At 38.5% G+C, this 15202-nt stretch overlaps 2 protein-coding genes across 3 annotated transcripts; one reads left to right on the top strand and one right to left on the bottom strand.

Annotated features, from left to right (window-relative positions):
- Positions 1-598: 598 nt before the first annotated feature.
- On the bottom strand, positions 599-2378 carry mycbp (MYC binding protein). Its single transcript, XM_068710909.1, has 5 exons — positions 2074-2378; positions 1752-1824; positions 1551-1599; positions 908-1037; positions 599-802 (listed from the first exon to the last, which is right to left on the bottom strand). Exons 1-5 carry the CDS (start codon positions 2086-2088, stop codon positions 758-760), a joined length of 312 nt encoding a protein of 103 aa, XP_068567010.1. The 5' UTR covers positions 2089-2378; the 3' UTR covers positions 599-757.
- A 163-nt stretch (positions 2379-2541) lies between these two features.
- On the top strand, positions 2542-15202 carry si:ch1073-513e17.1 (sialin). Of its 2 annotated transcripts, none has more exons than XM_068710907.1 (12): positions 2542-2646; positions 4823-4930; positions 5146-5298; positions 7106-7323; positions 7649-7882; positions 8360-8534; positions 9686-9804; positions 10712-10873; positions 11148-11280; positions 12547-12694; positions 12881-12971; positions 13773-15202. In XM_068710907.1, the coding sequence occupies exons 3-12, from the start codon at positions 5214-5216 to the stop codon at positions 13938-13940; spliced, it is 1533 nt and encodes a 510-aa protein (XP_068567008.1). In that variant the 5' UTR covers positions 2542-2646; positions 4823-4930; positions 5146-5213; the 3' UTR covers positions 13941-15202. The 2 variants fall into 2 exon arrangements, with proteins under 2 accessions (XP_068567008.1, XP_068567007.1); XM_068710906.1 differs by having other exon boundaries at positions 5143-5298.

The raw sequence follows: 15202 nt of genomic DNA, 5'->3' as shown, positions 1-15202 counted from the left end.
GGAGATTATGCTCTCGACTCCAAAGAGCAACCTTTTTTTCCAATAAATCTGCAATCCAACATCCACTTTTCAGATTTTACCAGGTGAGCAGACTACAATGGACTGCTCAGCTTTAGTACATTCACTGGTCTGTTACAGAGACTCAGATGGACATTTAATGATTCGACTGTACGCGATAGCTCTGTCTGAATGATTAGAGGGGAATGGAAAACTGAACCGCAAATCTATAATGTTGTTTCAGGTCATAACGTGCGGTTACGCAACCTGATACTTTTAAATCAGTGACGCTGATGGGTCACGGTGGGAAAGAAGTGCTAAATATCGTTGCGTTGTTACAGTGACATGAATAAAAAAAATGGTGTTTAATGTGCTGTCATTTATCAGACTTCCCTTTGGGCACATGAGCAGTGACCTCTGAATTATTGCTTTTGTATGACAGTTCATAACTCAGTAGGCCTAATACAGATGATGTCAATTAAAATATTATACTTTTTTTTATGTATTTATTTCAGATGAATGGCTGCGTATGTAAACAGAATCCTTTGGTTGAAAACAGAGGAACAATTGTAAATGTAGGACATCAAGAGAAGGACTGATGCCAAATGCTGAAAATGTATTTTTATTTATGACAAAGCAAAAGTTCCTTCTTGATATGTAACAAAAAAATTGAGATTTTGTATTCAGTGTACATCCCTTAAAATTGAATAATATTTGTTTATGTTTTTACCCCAGTAAGCAGTGAGAAAACCCCTCCTTTCTACTCTGCTGGCCCCTCCTCAGGCGATGGTTCGTACTGCATCAGCTGGAAAATGATATTAATGCAGAGGTTAGAGGTTACAGTAGCAGCAGCACACTCAAACACGGTTATCTGCTTATCTGTAAATTTGGACTTTTACTAGCATCTCACCCTGTTTTTCAGCTCTTTGTTCTCCCCCATGAGAATGTTGCATTTCTGTTGCAGGTCTGCCAGCTCCATGCGAAGAGCCTCAGCGTCTGCTGACTCTGGACCAGCCGCATCGAGCTGAAGCTTTATGAAACTGGGCCGGGGGTTAAGGTCAACGTTTACAGGCTTTTAAAGCTTTTTACATACCTACATGCAAGGGGAAATACTGTGCTTTATAGTCACTGACTGTGTGATAAATCTGTAAAACACTGAAAACTTTTTCCAGGAATTATATTGCTTCTTTGTCTGGAAATCTATTGCATTTACAGGTTAAAGTGCATGTGGAAAAGGGGGCTTGTAATGGCTGTTGCCATGTCAGCTGTAGTACTATTACAACAGGGACCACAAATCTTCTCAGCTAGTTCCCGGGGAAACCCTAAAGAAGTTCAACTCAAAGCAGAAACAAGGCCTACTGGTTCTCCAACCGTGATTAATAAGCTGGGTGTGTGTGTGTGTATATATATATATATATATATATATATATATATATATATATATATATATATTACCAAATGTACCACAATAGTTAACCAAACTAATCAGCACAGAAACACTCGTTTATCAACTCTAAACGTTATATAATGCTTCCCACGTGAGAAAAGGATACTCCAGTGCGTTGTCGGGTTTGTCAGTCTCTTCATAAAGTGCCACTAAAACTGCAAGAAGACAAACGAAATAGTCATAAAGCAGCGCAGCAGGGATATCGGTGGAAAGTAGGCGCATGCGTGGGTTAAACACCTTGTATTGGGTGCACAATTAGCGTTACATGCTAATTAAATAAGGGTCTCCCAATGTCTTGTGTACATACCGCTGGTTATAGTGTCAAGGACTCCCGATTTTTCGAGATATCTTCTAAATTGTTCTCGCTTCGATTCTGAGGCCTGAAACAAGACAAATATTTTGACTTAACGCTACACATAAGTTAGCAAAACACTGCTTCGTTGTTTCATCCACGGGCGAAGTAATTGTGGTTAAATAACTACACGCCTGCCTTTCACGTTAGCTTCATCCCAACAAGCAGGGGGCACATTGGTATTATGCTAGCTAGCTGGCACTTTACACCAGCAACTATAACATTTAGCGAGTAACAATAACAGCTAGCTGCAGAAAGTATTTCACCAAATACTCACTCTGTAATGGGCCATGGATGCGACGAAACCTGTATAATTTACAGGTGCCTTAAAACTGCTGACTTGTGGTTGGTGATTCAATGACGTCGGCTGGATTGTATGTTTGCTTCAACATACAGGAGGTGGATTCGTTGCCATAACAACACATTTAAACTGCTGCCGGAAATTACTTTCTTGTGGGCTAGCTTTAATTTGTCAAACAGCCCACTTAAAGGACGAAATAGCTGTGGAAATAAGAAATTATTTGTTTTATATATATATTTTACAACAAGCAAACCGTTGAAGCTCGAGCAAGAGAGGAAGGCGGGCCAGCCATTGGTCACGTGCTCAACGTCACATCCCTAGAGTCGATCTATAGAACATGAGCTGTCTTAACCGGACCGTCTAAAGCCAGTCCACTCTTTTGTAGATCTACGTTTCCGCAGAGCTTCGCTCATGTGACTGTTCAGCACAACACAACTCATCTCACCGGTTGAGATAAAGACATATTTAGATGTTTTGTTACATGTCTCATTCACTTTTACGTTCATGCCTTCTTAACTAAGTGTCTCTGGTTTAAAACGTCTTCACAAGGTAAGGTGTAATTGCCGAAATATCCGTACAAGTTGTCGTTAAACATGAATACAGCAGTTATAGCTAGTTAAGGAACAAGCTGAGCTACATAACGTTACTGTAACCTAACAGGTTCAGGATATTGTCATGTCATGTGTGGTCTTATGCTATCACTGAGCTGTTCAAGGTTAATGTTAACGTTATATATACACACGGCACATAACAGACACTGAGACATTCACTAATAATTGAGGATGTCCTTAAGTTAAACTAGCTTAACATGTTATAATGATAATGTTGTGCCTTATAGACATTACAGGTTGCTCTTGATATTTCCTGGTGTTTTTCTCTCATTTATAGACCACTTGTTTTTTAAATGAATAATACATTATTTTTAAATTCACAGTACATTACATTTTACAGTATTTACCCACATTTGACAATGTGGTGGTGTTCTTTAGTGTAGTGAGACCTAATTATCAAACCAGTTTTCTCTGTTTCATGTCATTTGTTATGCTGTTAGCTTGAACATAACCAATCTAATAACATTACTTTGGGCTCTGGTAACTTTTAGTTTATCTTAATAATAGAAATCATTTACCAGTTAATTGACCAAGATATATTGTAATTGTTAGAGGATGTAGGTTTAAGCCCTTATTTATTTAGATATGTCAGTGTTGACAATGGAACTTAAAAATGCCACTTGAAAACTTAAAAGATTTCCACAGTAATTGACCTTTACATCCCAAGTTCACCCGGACAAGGAGGAAGAAAAAGGACATTTTAGTTACATAATGCATTCATTGTTTCAGACGTTTTTCTGAGGATCTCATGCGAGGCTCACACATACACTCACTTGCAGACATGAGTCACATGGTAATGGCAAAAAAAACATGCTTTGTCGGACAGAAAAACTTGCTACGTATTGCAATATATAAGGGATGTTATATATAAGGGAAGCTCAATGTGTCGGTCATCTTATTGATATCTGTAAAGAATCAGTCAAGACATTTTAAAATGTGCCAAAATAAATGCTATGTGTCATAATAATAATAACCTTTATTTGTGTCAAATCTTTAAAACTGAGAATTTTAAAGTACTTTAAAATATACAGAAAATGTAACAATACCAGAAAGTCCAGAAAAGCACTGAAATTACTTGAAATTAAAGGAAAACATAAAGAGGAAAATGTGAAAACAAAGTCAATGAAATGAGAAAACAACTTGAGAAGGAAATCATTTTTAGAAGCATTTTTTTTTGATAAATCGATTAAGTTGCTAGTCATGTATCTGTAACTATATTTTAGTTCTCACTATTTTCCAAAATGGTATAGACCAAAGGATTAATTGCTTGATTTAGAAAATAATCATTAGATTAATCCACATAAATGTCCTTAAAGTACAGTCACTCACTCGCTCCTTTTTTCCTTGTATGTGCTGGTAAACACGTTTTGTAGAGGTTCCAAAGCTGTAGGCTGCATAATTAGGTAAAGTCAGGATCAAAGTTTTGGGTAGTTGATGTTCCTCAGACAATATGTATTGACCTGAAATGTGAAACTCATTAAGATTGATTAGACAGATGAGCTGTAGTGATAATCAAAGGATCATGTAACTGTTTATTGATGTGATGACCTCAGACTTTGGTTGAAAAGTACATATTTGCCTCTCTTTTTTTTTTACCTTTGGAACCCGGCCCAACCCCTGAAAACATATTGGAATGCTACAGACAAGTATATTGTTCTCAGTTCCTGCATTTTTTTGTACAAAAGGTTCTCTGCTGCCAGCAACATCATGAGTCGTCAGGCAGGTGTGAGAAGTAAAACTCTGAACAGTGACTCAGCAGTTATATCCTCTGCTAAAAACGTTTACCTCTGTAGACAAATCCACTCTATATAGTATAATAGCACTTAACATAAAGAGTTATTACTCTGACTAATTATTTCCATTCTATTAGAGCTGAAACTATCGATTATTTCCATTATTGAATAATCGTTTCGTCTATAAAATGTCTGGAAATAGTGAAAATATCCGTTATAATATCCCAGAATTGAAGATGGTGTACATTTGCACATTTTCATATTTTAACCAACAGTTGTGAACAGACATGTATCAAACACAGTATATATTCTGAGGATAGAAGAAGAACAGCACAGTCAGTCTGTTGTTATTGTGTGACCTTTTTTATTCATTGTTCACAGTTTCCAGCTCAGTAAAGAGACAAACTCCCACTAAGCTTCATCTTCATCTTCATCATCTCTCCACCTCGCTCTGAAGTGGATCCATTCTCAGCTTCAGTCAGATTGCAGGTTTGGTGAAACTTTTCCAACATCTCGTGAAATCAGGAAGCGTCACTGTGTGTTTGTGTGTATCAGTGTTATCAAGCTTCCTGTCAAAATCTGCTGATGTGTCGTGCCGTCTTCCTATATATACATGTGTCATGTGTTGATCTAGCATCCTCCATGTTGGTCTTTGTTTGTGTTTTTCCATGTCCTCTGATCAGTAACCTTTGTCCGTCCAGCAGGTTTCGGGGACACCATGGCTCAGTGACATCATTTTACGGCTTAATATTTCCCGGGTCAGCCGAGTGCCATGGCGCTACCAAGTGGCTGCTCCATCAACTCGGCCCCTTTGGACGAGAGCGAGGACAGTGAACCCCTCATCGAGAACGATGCAGGTGTGTGCTATCTTTGGAGCAAGAAACAATGTATTCGGGTTTGCAAACACGTCAAAACTCTCAAGACAAGTTCCAAGTTCTTTCAATAGTATTTGTTTTTAAGACTGCAACGGTTATTTCCATAGTCCATATTCATTATTTTATCCATTTCCCAGATCTCAAGGTGATGTCATGAAATATCTTGTCAGGTCCAATCAGCAGTCCAAAACCTAAAAATATTAAATTTACCATGTAAATATGAAGAAAAAAATGAAATGAAATAATAATTAAAATAGCTGTAGATTAATTGTCAATCGATTAATCGTTGCAGCTGTGTTTATATTTTTATTTAACATAAGCTCTAGTGCAAACAAAGGCACTCTCAATTCCAACATGCCATTAAATATTTTTTTATACAATGATAAAAAATATGATCTGAGAAGTTCAAAAACGCAGCAAATTAATCTTTTAAAATAATTTTCTGAACGTGTACAACATGCATTTCTCTGCTTGTATCTTCGCGCTTTCTCCACATTTTGATGTATGTCTGTGTTTTGTTGCATGTCATTTCAAAACATAAACAAAATAGTGTAGTGCGCTGAAGCTAGCTCTGCTTCTGTTCGCAACATGGAAAAAACTGTGTTTGCAGTAATGGCTGCTGCACAACAATATGCTCTTCACTTTATTATTTTGCAGCTCTGGAGTCATATTCACAGCACCTCTGTTTAGAGATTACCTCACCTGTTATGTAAGCTGTTAACGAGGGAGCTGACCATCAAATGACGTAATGCAGTAAAACGGATGATGCTACTGAAATAAAGACAAATAGGCAGTGAAGTTGACCCTTAAGCTGTGTTGACTGCCAATTGTGATTTTTTTTAATCATTTTATTTTTTATTTACACTTCATTTAATCAGGAAGTCTTATTGAGATTAAGGTATCCTTTCCAAAACCTGAACAAGAAACATTCACAAAAACACAATCAGCAAAATAGAAGGAAAACAACTACACAATAAACTGGAAAAAAAACAATTCCAAGAATAAAAAATAAAAAAAATCAGATAATAAAGGTTTAAAATCTCCCAGAGGATTGCCAGACTCTAGTTTGAGGTCCGGTTGCCGTTCACTCCATTTAAAAGGTGCATAGTACCTGAAACCAGTTCTGCCAATGTTAGTTTAGACGTCTAAAGTTACACAGTTAGTGGATCGTATACTGTAGTTATTTGGAGGAAGCTTGGTTGGAAGCTTCTACGCTAAAGCTTTAGAAATGAATAACAGGAGATGGATTTCTTGACTGTAAGTTTGCAACAAAAAAACAGGATATCAAATTTACAAATGAACACAATCTAATGCAAATAACTCTTGTATTATTTTCATTCAAGTGGTCCGAGATAAAACTTGACTTCATGTTTGAAATGAATGACTAGTACAGGTTTCTGTATAAACGACAATGATAACACAATATAATCCTTTATTAGTGCCTCAGCGGGGAAATTTGCTTTGGATTGAAATTAAAGTAGAGTAGAGTGAGAGTGGATATCAGTTTAACATTAAAGGGTAATCAAAGATCATTTTTATTTATCCTTAAAGGAGCAGTGTAATATTTAGTGGTATTTATTGGTGAGGTTGCAGTTATTTTAAAATCTTAGAAAAGCGCGTTTCTGAAAAAGTCAGGTTTTTTTTTTTTCACAGTGTGTTTTTCAGATAACTGAATGTGTTTTTAAAGTAGAACCTTCATTCTCAACTTTATCTGAAATATTTGAAATGGTATTAACAACGACCCACAGTCCAGACTACATGTAAAAACCCTTGTGTTCTATGTGGACAGTCCCTCCCCAGTGCTGCTCGGCTCGCCTCAACCTGGCCTTCCTCATGTTCTTTGGGTTCTCTGTGGTCTATGGTCTCCGTGTCAACCTCAGTGTTGCCATGGTAGCCATGGTGAATACCACTGACACCGGACCAGCCCAGAACAACTCCGTAGTCAGTGCCTGTCCGCTGCCAGCAGGGTCGGAAAACACCAGTGATGCTTTCCTGCAACCAGTGGGGGTAACAGACAGTTTATACATTTTTACCAATAAACTGATAAACATGTTACATGTGTGTAGTTTGGGACAAAACACTTTTGATATGTAACCCACTTCAAGATAACATGTCAGTCAGTTTGTTTCTTTAAATAAACAATAAAATAAACTCTGTTTATGGGACTGAATAGCATTAAAAGAAGATAGATAAGAGACACCACAGAGGGAAATAATGCAGGAACTTCAAGATAAAATTCTGTGCACTTTGCCTGATTTCAGATTAATATCCAAATTTTTCCATATATGAAAGTGGATCTCAATTCTATCCGCTTTGACACCTCTTGTCCCAGATCCCCCAGTACCCGTGGGACTCGGAGACTCAGGGCTGGCTGCTGGGGGCCTTCTTCTTCGGCTACCTGTGCACACAGATCCCCGGTGGCTACCTGTCCGGTCACTACGGGGGGAGTATCTTCCTGGGTTTGGGCGTGCTGGGCACCGCTGCCCTCACGATGCTCACCCCTCTGGCCGCCAAGATGGGCTTATACTGGCTGTTTGCACTACGAGCGTTGGAGGGCTTCGGGGAGGTAAGAGTGTGTTGAGTTGTGCAGGAGGCTGTGGGGGAATATGATTTGCGATGTTGTGTGTTTCTGTCTCTGACACAGAGGAATTTAACAGCAATAATAGAGTAATGGACATTTATTTGCTGATAAATCTGTGAAATTGACTATGATTGAGGCTACTCCAGATCAGTTTGACAATCTTTTTTAGTACTTCTACACAGTATTCATTAAATGTTCAGAAATGTTTCTGGTAAAGATTCATCTGCTGGTTATTGTCTTGGTTATTTGATTAATCTTTTGGTCTATAAAGTGATGAATCGATTATCAAAATAGTTGCTGATTAATCACTTCCGCTCTGTTTTACATCCCAGAAGTATTTCTGCAGAGGAAACATTTGAAACCTCGGCTTGCTACTCATCCACATTCTATATCGACAAAAAAACCAGCCTCTCTGTCTCACTCTCGTCCTGTCTCACTGCCTGTGTCTCTACGTTTCTCCAGGGTGTGACGTTCCCCGCCATGATGGCCATGTGGGCTCGGTGGGCTCCTCCTCTAGAGCGCTCTCGCCTGATGACCCTGTCTGGATCTGGGGGCAACTTTGGGGCCTTTGTGGCTCTGCCGCTCACCGGATACATCTGCCAAACCTTAGGCTGGCCCGCTGTCTTCTACCTCTGTGGTGAGGGAGGGAAACCCAAATACAATCACATACCTCAGTCAGCCAGGCCACCTCGGCATGTAGTCCGGCTGAGCGGATCCTACTGTGAGCCAGGTCCGACCTCGGAGCATTCAGACTCGACATGGTCGGATGACAAAAGTGTAACCACGGCCTTATTCTCTCACAGAAAAAGATGCCAGGGTGGTAGACGCTGCACAATAATAACACATTTAAACATGCAAAAGGTAAAATCACGATCTGATATAAATGATTAATATGCAAAACATTAGATGTGATTAAATGATAGTTGCTGCTTTATTTAACACACATAAATCGGTTTCAGTAATTTGTAGAATACTAAGACTACACAAAAACAGTGGTGGAAGAAGGACTCGGATCTCCTATTTAAGTAAAAGTAGTAATACCACAGTGTAGAAATACTCTGTTATAAGTAATAGTCCTGCATTCAAAATCTTACTTAAGTAAAAGTACTAATATATTGAAATCTAAAAAAGCTAGTAAAGTCTTATCTTAACATTTTATAATACACACATTATTTATCTGTATGTAAGGAACCAAAAGTTATCAAATACATGTAGTTGAGTGTAAAGAACAATGTTTGCCTCTGAATTGTAGCGCAGTAGAAGTATAAAGTAGCAGATGGAAATACTCAAGTAAAGTATCTCAATGTTTTACTTAAATTCAGTACTTGACACAAAGGTAATGATTTAGCATTGCTCAACAAAAACAATTTGATTTGTTTATCTCACTTTGCTACCTGATACTATAACATTATATCTCGTTGTGTCATGACAGTGATAATATTACTAATATCGCCTCTGATTGGATTTTCAAAATAATAAATAATCCTCTTTGCACGATACATATGGAGCAGTTTGATTTAGTTGTGACATCAGGCAGACACGATTAGCATCTCTCCTTTCATTTTTCACCACCATGTCCAAAACGTTCTCTCTCTCTCTGTGTCTCTCTCTCTCTCTCTCTGTCTCTCTCTGTCTCTCTCTCTCTCTCTCGCTCTCTCTCTCTCTCTCTGTCTCTGTCTCTCTCTCTCTCTCTCTCTCTCTCTCTCTCTCTCTGTGTGTCTCTCTCTCTCTCTCTCTCTCTCTCTCTCTGTCTCTCTGTGTCTCTCTCTCTCTCTCTCTCTCTCTCAGGGGCTGCTGGTTGTCTGTGGGCGGTCTTTTGGTTTGCTTTTGTATCAGATGACCCTCGCACGCATCGTCGAATCAGCAAAGAGGAGAGAGATTACATCATAAACTCCATAGGACCTCAGGTGAACATTTTTTATTTACCTGTGACATGCAGCTCAGGTTTCTCAATCTTGATCTACTTTTTCTGGTCAAAAAAATTTAATTAGTATTGATTAGAAATAATGTCAAAAAGATCAGCTGGAAGAATGAGAACTGCACTGCTTTATTGCAGCTCCTCATTATTGATAAGACATAAAACCTGTTTTATGCACAAAACCACACTTGACTCATAACAAAGCTTGTCCAGCTGTCTGTGAAGAGGGGAGTGTTGGATGAATTTAGAGTGAGTTGACCCTCACACCTCTGCTGTGTTTTGGGGGTTTTACTGCTTGCAATGTATTGTTGAACTTGAGTTCCCTCTCAAACTTTCTGTTTCCCTTACTGTTCTCTCTTTCTCTTACTTTCTCTTCGCCCTCAGCTGTCCTGTCCAGCTGTTGTTTAGATGTCAACAAGGCAATACGCCTTCAAACGAGAATATGTGACAGAGCCGTCTTTTCTTTCTTGAACTTAATGAAAGCTTGCCTGTCAATGCATGCATGCAATAAGCATGTAAGTTTACATTCATCCTAACATTCTATCTTTTTTATTGTATGGAAATGTCATTGATAAATATGGATTTCTTTTGGCATTTTTCTTCATATATGTGTAGTCAGTGGACAAACAGCGGACACGGTTCATTTCATTCACTCAACACTAGTGAAACCACCATGAACTACTCTTTTGGTCCCCCCTAGCTATATATTTTAGAGAATATTATAGATCCAAGACGAAACTGACAGAAGGACAGAACTGAGAGACAGAAAAGATGTCTGCTACTTCAGCACCACAGACAGCGCCATGGATTTATCATGCTATATCAATGCCCCCCCCCCCCCCTTCAATTGCCGACTGTGTATAGTGTTTTATCAAGATTTTGTCATTAATCTGCAGGGAACAGGTCATGGCTGGTCCGTGCCCGTGCTGCCCATGCTGATGTCGGTCCCTCTGTGGGCCATCATCATCACCCAGATGTGCTCAAACTGGTCCTACTACACCCTGCTCACCTCCCTGCCCACCTACATGAACGACATCATGCACTTTGACATCAAATCAGTGAGGTTTAAATTTTTTTGTTCCTCAGTTTCGTAGCAAAAATAATAACAAACTAGAGAGGTGCGCTCAGATCTCCGCCAGGTGTGTCTGCAACGACTACTGCTGTACTGTGTGATTAAATGAATCGGACCCACAACTGGCTAACAAGCTATCGATATAAGATGTGTGTACGTATGGATCTCTTAAAATTGTACAAGGACAAGCAACATGCGATCATCAAATCCTTTGCAGAATAGGACAGCAACTCTGACCAAATCTCTCTGTCTCCGTCCAGAATGGGTTCCTCTCCGCTCTGCCGTACCTCGGTGCCTGGTTGTTCTCGACGCTGTCGGGTGTCGCAGCTGACCGCCTCATCGAGAGGAAGGTGTTCAGCATCACCGTCGTACGCAAGCTCTTCACACTCATAGGTAGAAGAAACTCTCCCACTTAGATTCTCTGCATGTATGCACCCTTATCATCTAATATTGATGAGCTCATTCTTTGGAACTGAGAGTTTAATTCTTCTAGATGTACTCGCCAAAGATCAATTATTTCTCACAAAATGTTTTTAGTAGTTCGGCAAGCTAAAAGACTCATTCAGCAGGACGGTCTTTGGTAATAAAGGAGCATGTTGATTGAAGAGAAATTATTACATTTTCAGTAAATATTACAAATTATAATCTGATTTACTCCAAATATGAAGGTACTTTTACTCAAGTTAATGTTTAAATGTAGTGTGTTTGCTGTAGGAGTATTCATTCATGATGGTATTGCCACTTGTACCCATAGACTGTATATAAGAAGTGGACGTCGTCACCCATCAGTTTGTGGATTGACGTTTTGAAGCCTTGAAGTCGACATCTTGTTTTCTTTCGCAACCAGAAGAGACACATGAGGGTTGAGCTGAGCCGAACGTTAAACAAGACATTTGTAGGGGACCAAAATGTTACAATTAACTTGCATGAAGTGAAAACACAACATGAAAGGGTTAAAGTTCTAAGATGAAAAAACACGGACAACTCCCAGACCGGACAACATTATGATAGTGACCTGTCAATCACAAGGTAGCCCCGCCCTAAAGCATACCCTGCTTTATGGTCTATGTTACTCTAAATGGATCATAATTTACTAAATGAACATCATGCTGTATTGAAGAAGACTTGAAACTAGAGATTGAGACCATAAACTCAAGTTTACAATGTTTACTGAGGGAATAAATCAAGAGATTTATTAAAATCAAGAGTCATTTTCTCATAGACTTCTATACAACCAGAGGAGTCGCCCCCTGATGGACATTAGAAAGCAAGTTTAAGGTTCTTTAGCATTGTGTCCACTTCACAGACCCAGGGGTTGGTGCCTGCTTTTACATAAGTTTTCCACCACAAAATAGTCAGCAATAACATGACACATTACTACATTCACCAAAGGGAATTACATTTTCACTTGTCCTCCACACAGGCAGCAGTGTGGTGGTTTCCATGTCTTTGAGTGGAGTAATGCTGCCCTCATCTGGTTTAGATTCAGTATTGAAAAGATGACATAAATACCCAGATATACACTCAGCGAACAGAGTGGTTTATGTTTTTATTCATTGTTACAGCATAAATATTATAAAAAAACAGTAACACCAGTGATGTTTTCTCAACGTGTGCTGGTATTATTTTCTTCTTTTAACATCCACCTCCTCTCTGCAGGTCTGTTGTCTTGTGCAGCTTTCCTCGTGGCTGTGAGTTACGCCGGCTGCAGCCACATCCTCACCGTCACCTTCCTCACACTCTCCACAACCATAGGAGGGTTCACGGCCTCCGGGGTCTACATGAACCAAATAGACATCGCTCCACGGTGGGTGTTAGCATTTTATTTATTTTTTATTATTATTATAATTATTTTTAGATTTCATGTTCTGTTGATCAACTGATCTAATCAAGACTCAGATGTATGAATAGATATATGATGATGTAGAAGGGCTTTCAGCTAAATACAGTTGAAAGCAATACTGAAGAAAATGTTTTTCTCTCTCTCCTGCAGGTATGCAGGACTCCTTCTAGGAATCACCAACACATTCGGGACCATCCCTGGAGTCATGGCACCCATCGCTACAGGATACTTTACTGAGGATGTAAGTCTCCTCAAAGTGCTTGTGTAACAGAAATGTAACTCTGTAAAAGTGCATGATTGGGTAACAACACGTATTTGAAGCTTGAGGCCTTTAATGGACGTTCTTTGGCCAAAGCATTGAATGGCTGATCGTTAAAATGTAGATATAGTTTATGTAAAAAAAAAAGAAAACAAGAATGTTTTCTTCTACTTGAAATTAAACTGAAACCCGTGAAACAACGTTTAAACAATCGCAAGACTCTAAAATTTAAAGTTGAGTTTATTATGAGGAGGAGGAGAGGACATTACATTACACTCATCAACAGAATTATAAGGATACCACAAAAAAAGTGCAAAGCGTATTCCATGAGGCTGTTAGTTGGACAAAGCTAATAATTGTGACGGCATTTATCACTATTTTCTGATTCTTTACAAACCAAACAATCAATTGATTAATAGAGGAAATAATCAGCAGATTAATCCATAATGAAAATAATCATGAGTTGCAACCCGACATATAAATAGTCAAAAATGAGCTTCAGCTCAATCATCTCAATCAACTCCTGCTTTTACATGAATGCATGAGTAATAAAAAAAAATGTCTGCATTCAGTACTTTTAATGTTTTAAGTACATTTTCCTGATTATACTTATAAACTGAGGTAACATTTTCAATGCAGGACATTTACTTCCAGAAACCTTGATCTGTTGTTCTCTTTCTCCTGGCTCTTTAATGTCACATTACACACACACAGTACACAACATGCACCGCACATGATGGGTCACTGAAGTAACACACTACCCTCTTCTCCTCCGGTCGTCAGCGCACCCTGGCAGGCTGGAGAAAGGTGTTCTGGGTAGCTGCCGGGATCAACGTCGCCGGTGCTCTCGTCTTCACAATATTCGGCACCGGGAAGATCCAGCCGTGGGCCGTCACCGAGGACGACGGAGCGGAAGCTGAGAAAGACAGGAGCAGGTCCAACTCCACGTAAAGAGTGAATATTCAGACAAAGACATCCACCAAACAGAAGTGACCGATGTAGTACAGCTTGAATAGACAGTTGGATATATTTGATTACTACCTCTTTAAATGGTATAAATCCTAAAAAAATATATGCGGCATTCACACTTATCAAACATGAAGAGTGTGAGGGATGCACAAACATTACTATCAGCCAACAATAGCATAACATTTATATCAGTGGACAAGGATAGTTTGATCAAGTTTAAATGTTTGGGATTCTGCAGTTTTTAAATCAGTAATATCTTTAAAAGTTTATACTCAGGTGAACATTTGAACTGATTTTTACAATTATTCCAGCAAAGAGATGATGGATTATAGAGCAATTTTACACTTTGAAATGTAGTCATATTTTTACAATAGTAAAAAAACAACCACTGCTGGATATTCACTGTGTTTATCAATCAGGAATTTGTTCACTGTTGTCACAGAATCAAAATTTTGTGTTCAACAAAGATTTTCATCATAACCAGTAATACTTGCCTTTTACATACAATACAATATATGTATATGTATATAATACAACACCTCAGGTTGGATCAAAACAAATCAATTTGTGTAGTTTTTTTAACTTGTTATTGCACTGTGAATGAGATGGGAGCATATGTTTTAAGGACCAACCATAACATAACATATGACTTTTCAGTTTTATTAACCCCTTTAGCTGCTTTGTTTACAGCTGTGTCTGTTTCCTGATCACTTCTAGGCTGTCCAGTAGGACCCAAAGAAGCACTTTTATCATACCAAAATACAACAAACAGCCTTATATTTGATAATAATATGTTTGCAAAATAATCTTTCTAGGAGATGTTTTTTTGAAGATAGATGTTTTTATCGTGATAGATGTTTTTATCGTTTGTCTCCTCCAGAAAACCAAAGCACCTTCTACTGCCAAGAATGCAATATTTTTTTATAAAAGTGCCATAAACTATGACTTACTTTTTGAGATACTTCTCTAAGAAGTGCAGTATTTTTAATCTCTCACCATTTCTTCAACTACAATAATTGTTGTTTTTGTAGAAAACAGGACTCAACCATTTTTCGTCATCTCATGCCGTCTGAACTGCGATTGTAAAGATATGATGTTTTTAAACGGATGCAATAATGTGTTTTCCTTTTCTGTGCTTTGGAAATGTGTGAGTTTGTACGAAATATGGGAAATGGGTTTTGATTTATATTTTATTGTGTGAAGAATCTCTTTTACTGAGCAGAACTAAAATCTGTGGTATCTGA

The sequence above is a fragment of the Cebidichthys violaceus genome, unplaced genomic scaffold (genome assembly GCF_023349555.1).
Source record: "Cebidichthys violaceus isolate CVI_PGR_0920_01 unplaced genomic scaffold, fCebVio1.0.p SCAF_16, whole genome shotgun sequence".
Classification (NCBI taxonomy): Eukaryota; Metazoa; Chordata; class Actinopteri; order Perciformes; family Stichaeidae; genus Cebidichthys; species Cebidichthys violaceus.
The sequence above is the reverse complement of the archived record's forward strand: the minus strand, read 5'-3'. Positions and strand labels throughout refer to the sequence as shown.

Coding starts and splice junctions, on each gene's coding strand:
- mycbp (XM_068710909.1), bottom strand. Junction 1,600..1,751: donor CCTTGACACTATAACCAGCG/GTATGTACACAA, acceptor GTCTTCTTGCAG/TTTTAGTGGCACTTTATGAA. Junction 803..907: donor ACAAAGAGCTGAAAAACAGG/GTGAGATGCTAG, acceptor ATCATTTTCCAG/CTGATGCAGTACGAACCATC.
- si:ch1073-513e17.1 (XM_068710907.1), top strand. CDS start 5,214: ATGGCGCTACCAAGTGGCTGCTCCATCAACTCGGCCCCTTTGGACGAG. Junction 7,324..7,648: donor CTTTCCTGCAACCAGTGGGG/GTAACAGACAGT, acceptor CTCTTGTCCCAG/ATCCCCCAGTACCCGTGGGA. Junction 9,805..10,711: donor TAAACTCCATAGGACCTCAG/GTGAACATTTTT, acceptor ATTAATCTGCAG/GGAACAGGTCATGGCTGGTC.